General features: G+C 44.7%; 1 protein-coding gene across 2 annotated transcripts in view; it reads left to right on the forward strand.

Annotated features, from left to right (window-relative positions):
- The window catches only part of exd1 (exonuclease 3'-5' domain containing 1), a 4,708-nt gene extending 1,636 nt beyond the window's left edge, over nt 1-3,072 (forward strand). For both annotated transcript variants that reach the window (XM_035673406.1, XM_035673405.1), the window contains exons 6-11: nt 340-426; nt 532-636; nt 716-796; nt 930-1,073; nt 1,157-1,348; nt 2,319-3,072. In XM_035673406.1, coding sequence (XP_035529299.1) covers nt 340-426; nt 532-636; nt 716-796; nt 930-1,073; nt 1,157-1,348; nt 2,319-3,056 — 1,347 coding nt within the window. In that variant the 3' untranslated portion in view covers nt 3,057-3,072. The remainder of the gene's footprint in view (nt 1-339; nt 427-531; nt 637-715; nt 797-929; nt 1,074-1,156; nt 1,349-2,318) is intronic.
- Nucleotides 3,073-5,995: the final 2,923 nt, after the last annotated feature.

Raw genomic sequence — 5,995 nt, forward strand, 5'->3', positions numbered from 1 at the left:
CTACAGAAGGAGCCGGTCCTCTTCCATGGAGTCTGCCATGTTGAACCACCATGTTTCTACAGTAGCCCAGAACAGACAAACTAAACACTGGATCTAGATTGCGTTTTCAACGAGTTTTGGCCATCATAGTTTGTCCTACAAGCCTGGAGGGCGAGCAGTATTCAGTTGGTTGCAATCTGCAACTTCACCACTGAATGCCACTAATCCTCCACACTGGACTTTTAAATGCTCATCATATATTTTACACTCCAAATGATGTGGACGGCCTGTAATGATGGAAACGTCTTTACTGTGACCTCTCTGAAACTCTTTCTAACATTCTGATCTCCCATCCTTCAGGTGATGCACATCAAGAAGCAGCATGTGATTGGCGTGGGAGCTGATGGAGTTGAGGTGTTTAAGCATGGGAGACTGTGTTGGCTGCAGGTAAGAAGTTCTGAAATCGGGCCTTCACCTTTCTTCTTTCTTTTTATTTTTTTTTTGAATCAGAAAAGTGAAAAAATTAATAAAATAACTTTACCATTCATCTAGATTGCCACTAAAAAAAAGGTATACCTATTTGATATCCTGTTGCTTGGAGCTCGGGCTTTTAAGAATGGTCTTTCCATGATCCTGGAAAATAAGCACATACTAAAGGTGAGCAGTTCAAACAGAGACATTCTGTAAAGTGAAGTTTATTACCATTGTACCTGTGTTAATTGTACATTTGGTACAGGTCATTCATGACTGCAGAGCCGTTTCTGGGTGTTTGATTGCTCAGTTTGGAGTGAAGCTAACCAACGTCTTTGACACCCAGGTACATGTACAGTACATACGGAGGCCCACTTTAGAACATCACTCAATAATGCCGATTGTCCCTTTCCTGTTTCTCTCCTGTTGGTTTAGTTTACCTTATTCATTTCCTGCTTTTTCTCTCTGCGTGTGTTCAGGTGGCAGATGTCATGTGCTTCTACTCGGAGACAGGAGGTTTCCTTCCCGACAGAGTCAGCACTCTGCAGGAGGTGGTGAGTCTCCATCTCAAGGTGCCCTCCTCTCAGCTCTTATCCCTTCAGATGAAGTCACAGCTCACCAAGGTACAGTACACAGTCAGATGGTTTTGTTTACAGTATAGTTGCATCTGTTTATGTGCTGTAATCATTGCTGTGTGTTTTTACAGGAAGAAAGGGAGATGTGGCAGAAGCGGCCCTGTCCTGTACCCCTGCTTAAGGTGATGGCTCTGTCAGTGATCCACCTTCAGCCCCTCAGGCTGGTGCTGCTGGATACTCTTATGACAGACTACGTGGCCGTGGTGGATTCATACCTCAGCAGCAGCCACTACGAACCTGACGAACTGGAACATGTCAACATGGTGAGTAAATCACAAAGAAGCACTTTTCTTTATTTCCTCACAATGACACCAACATGCACCAGGGTGTTATCACCATAAGACTGCAAAATTTGGCACAATCTGTCTTTGGATAAATGATTTTGGCATTAAAAATATCTTCTTCTTTTTTTACTGAACCTGTGAGTGTTTTTTTTTTTTTGTACCGGTCTGCTTAAAGACATCTTTCACTTTTATTTTCGCACCAGTGTTAACAAGTCAGAGCAGCCACACTACCCACATGAGCTGTGCGTCTCTCTTGTGCATCTCGGCTGCAGCTGCATTGATGTTTTCACTAGAGAGTATCTAGAGAGAGATCTAGCCTATTTAGCGTTGTTCCCAGCATAAATAAAAAGGTCAGTTCATAGTCCTATCGACATTATACCACCAACATACACGTTTCACTACAGTTTCAATGTCTATATCTGTAGAACGTGTCACAGACATAAAAAACACACCTAATGTATCTGTCTGAGATTCAAAGCTCTCTGGCGTTTCTGTGGACAGAATCCATTCATATGCTTTACTGTATAGTATTTATCAAAGGCAAACTCACTATAAAAGAGAAAGATAAGGCTGGCTGCAGCAGAAACAGTCTGTGTGGTCACCTCAGGCATGCGAGGTGCAGAAGTTCAGCGAGGCAGCCGTCACGCACTGCTAGGGCAGCCTATGAGGTCTTTTATTCAGGATTATTCAAGTGAATTTAAACAGCTTTTTGGTATATTTCTTTCATGAAAAAAATGCTCAAAAAGCTCATTAAACAGATGGATTCACTTCCTAAAACAACGCTCACATGCCAATTTTAGGTTCTACATTGAAACTGTTTTCTGTCACTGTAATTGTGCTTCCGGTCCATCCTGTCTGTGCCATGATTCCAGTGTACGTGATGGGAGACCAAAGCCACAGCAATCAGTGTAAAAATACATTCTAAACAAACAGTCTGCCTGTTCTTCAGGAGACTGTGTTGGACTTGCCCAGAGAGCTCAAGCAGCTGGAGCAAATGCGTCACGATCGGCAGGAGTGGGCTGCCGACCACTACGCTGTGACAGAGCAAGGTCTGCTGGCTCGCTTCAATCCCAAAAGCCAGCCTCCACCCCAGACTTCAACTGCAGCACAGGAACATTGCCAGACACAGGCAGATTCCTCAGAACCGGCACCTGCCTCAACACAAGTAGACCTTTCCCCCCACAAGCCACCTACGGGCCCTCCAAGAGACACCATTGTCTCATCTGTGGATGTCCAAGCCTCTCCTGACCCAGCAGCCCTGGCTCAAGTTACAGCCATTGTGTCAGACCTCAGGGCAGAAATGACTGTTAGCAGTCCCCTGTCTGTAGGTGTGGGACGAGGGCGCACAGAGGCACCGATTTGCACAATGGGTAGAGGAAGGCCCTTTGGGAAAGAGCAGTCATCTGTCCTGGCCTTACCTTCTACAGGAAGAGGATTTCTTCTCCAGATAACACAAGCTCAGATCCCCAGAGAGAGCACTCCCGGTAGGATGGAGACGGCTCCTTCGTGCTCCAGCCACCCACTTACCCAGGCAGTGATGCCCCAGACCCAGACCCCGCCCCAGCCTGGCCCCAGTGCTGATGACCTGCCAAAGGACAGTTCAGGCCTGAGAGGAGACAATTTTACACCCACATCCCAGTCCCCCTTCTCTTCCCTCAGGCAGTCATTCAGTTCTTTCAGATATTAAAGGAAGTGTTACAAAGCCATATAAGGTCATGCCTTCCAAATGTTTGCTGTTCCATTGTTTGTGATTTCCTAGTGTGACCAGTAGATGGCAGTAAATATTCTGTTATGTGCTAAGGTTTGTTTGATACCAGGTCTTTTATGCTTGGGGAGAAAAAAGAAGAGAAAAAAACATTTAGTTTTTTGGACATTTCATGCCAGTTTACTTAAATATATTTGTGATAAAACGTATGCCTGTCTCTTCCTTCATTTGTATTTTATTTCATTAGCATGTTTTGCAGCCTCTAGATCATTTTTTAGTTTGGTTTTGATTGAGTGGCAATTGACTGCGCTCTTACCAGTAACATCTAGATCCTCTGTGTGATAGATGAGTGCATTAATTGCTATTGCAGTTTATATAATTGATTTATTTTTTTCATGCAGAATGTTCTGATTATGCGCTCAATGCCTCAAAGGGCCAATAAATATTATCGTTGGATGCTGGAACACAAACTATAACCAAAAACAGCTGCACATGCCCATTAAATCATAATGTGCTAAGCTTAGTGTGATTCATTGCCGGTACAGCTTGGCTTCTGTGTTGCAGTTAATCGATTGTGAAAAGCAGAGACGGGCATTGATGGATCTGCCGTTAATTGAGCAAGAACATTGCTAGCTGACACTTCTTTTGATTACTGATGACCAAAAAAAAAAAAAAAACCCCATTAGACTTGGCACAGGCTGAACAGCGATACTGACTCTCTGCAGCTTCAGTCATCGCTGCAGTTCATATGTGCATGATCACAGGTGGCCAACACCTGCCATGTTCTGTAAAAGTAGATCTTATCCATCTAGCCTACCCTTTCTGCTTGAGGTGCCATGCAGACTTTGCAGAGAGGCAGCCATTTTTGCCTCGCTCATCAGAGGTTGGTGCCTGGGATCAAAACAAGGCATGCACACAACAGCAGGGCATTGCCGCAACCCGCAGTGCAAATGGGCCCCCCGTATTAATCACATCTTATTGCTATGGTTATCTACATGCAGATGCCTGGGCCAGAGCTTTCTAATTGAAAGCATGAAACAGATAAAGTAGGATTTTAATTAACTGGGAGGCAGCCCGGCACAAAGCCTTGCATCTCTCTTAGCAACCAGCTCCTCCTCAGCTTCTGCTAAACACAAGCAGGGTGGATCCTACCCATATGCCTCCATTAACCCTTTGAAATGCGGTTGTTGCTCAATCTGTATGTGGGTGGGTTCAGCAGGGAACAAAAGGTTTAACGCATCTCAAAGCTGATTCGCTTGATGTTATCTTTGAGATGCTGCACTCAGATATTCCAAAAGTAAATTTCCTGTGCCGCAACCGCATATGCACGCTTAAATGCATTTGATTTGCCTTGTGTGTCTTTATTTTTAGGGATTCGTTACACATAGAAGTCCTGTACAAATTGGGAACTTCCATATATCTGTGTTATTCAACAGTGAAGTTACGGAAGTGGGGGGGGGAGGGGTTCAATGAGTGGGGACGTACAGGTCTCTGTGGGGCTATGGAAGACAGGCTCCTGTCATTGACAACCAGATTGGGGCTCTTATTTTAGAGGACCTTGCATTTCCTCTCCGTCACAATAATGCCTTATGTGCAGCACTTCCTGTTTCTCAGGCCTGGGAGGAAGGAACAGGGCGCTTGTCACACAGTAGTCACCGCTTCCTCCCTCCCTCCCCCTCCAACCCTGCTCCCAAACTTCAGACAGTGTTGTGTCCTTCAGAGGGGAAAGATGACTGCTCCTTCAGCATCACAGCAGGATGCTGCCGAGCTATATTTAGACTCAAGTCGGAAAGGTAGCACACAGACATAAACACAAACTTTAGGATGTCCAGCTGTGTTGATTTAGCATCTGAAAATGGAGGTTCAACTGTGTAAAGCCAATTATTGTTTTGACTGAGCAGTGGGACTCGGGAGGCCTGCTGTTTGCTTAAGGTGTAATTTAAATAGGTCACCCATAAACAATGATTATCACCTTTAAAATATTACACACGTTTTCCTATGGACCGTTTTGAACTACACACCAAACTACAGATATATAGCTCAATCCGGGGTGTTATTTCTGCACGATTATTCAACCACGTGGTATCAATAGGCAGCAAAACCTCCTGGACACGTGCCAGACTGCATTATTGATCCTCTAGGCTTATGGCGCCCGTCTGACAGCACCCAAAACAAAGGTATTGTGTCCCCCTACCACGCCGCCTTATTTACTTTCCGCCATGTTACTGTCATACTGCCGGGGCTCCAGTTACCAACAACACCAAAGCGACAAGGTATTCAGAACAGGCCAATGCTCCTAGGCAACCATCCCGCCTCTTGATGAGTGTTAGGCTACGGATTGTTCATTATTAATAGGATTTTGTTAATTATTAAGAACGGAGGGATAATTTACCAAAACCACTCCCTTTAAATGGCACTGTTAGAATTGTCGTGCCGTTAGCTGGTTTGCACTCCTAAGCACATCATTAAAATTCATCGTCGAATTGCTGACTAAGTGCGCGTTCAGATCACGGTGCATTTCTCTGTTAATGCTGAGGGTGGGGGAAAGCTGAACACAGTGTTTGGGCCACTGGGCTGTCAGTAATCAGATTGTTTGTGTGCTTTTTAAATTTGTACTCAAGATTGAGTCCTGCCATGTAGACATTACTCAGCTTGTTGCTAGGCTTATTGCATTGGGGAGTTGCTTTAGCCTTAGGTGGCAGTCTTGGCCAGAAGCAACTTATTTGACTGGCTTGTTGAAAGAACTTGATCCGTTGGTTTTACGTGAGTAATGCGGTACAAAGAGGCAGATTGATAGGCAGTATTCAGCAGTCCACCACTGTGGCACAACAAATTAGACACATGTCAACAAAATAATCTCAATTTCATTATTCATGTAACCACATGTAATCCCTTTGTATTTGTGAGCTGGCGGGGGGGGG

This window comes from Morone saxatilis, unplaced genomic scaffold (genome assembly GCF_004916995.1).
Source record: "Morone saxatilis isolate NCDOM2014 unplaced genomic scaffold, NCSU_SB_2.0 Contig3, whole genome shotgun sequence".
Lineage (NCBI taxonomy): Eukaryota > Metazoa > Chordata > Actinopteri > Moronidae > Morone > Morone saxatilis.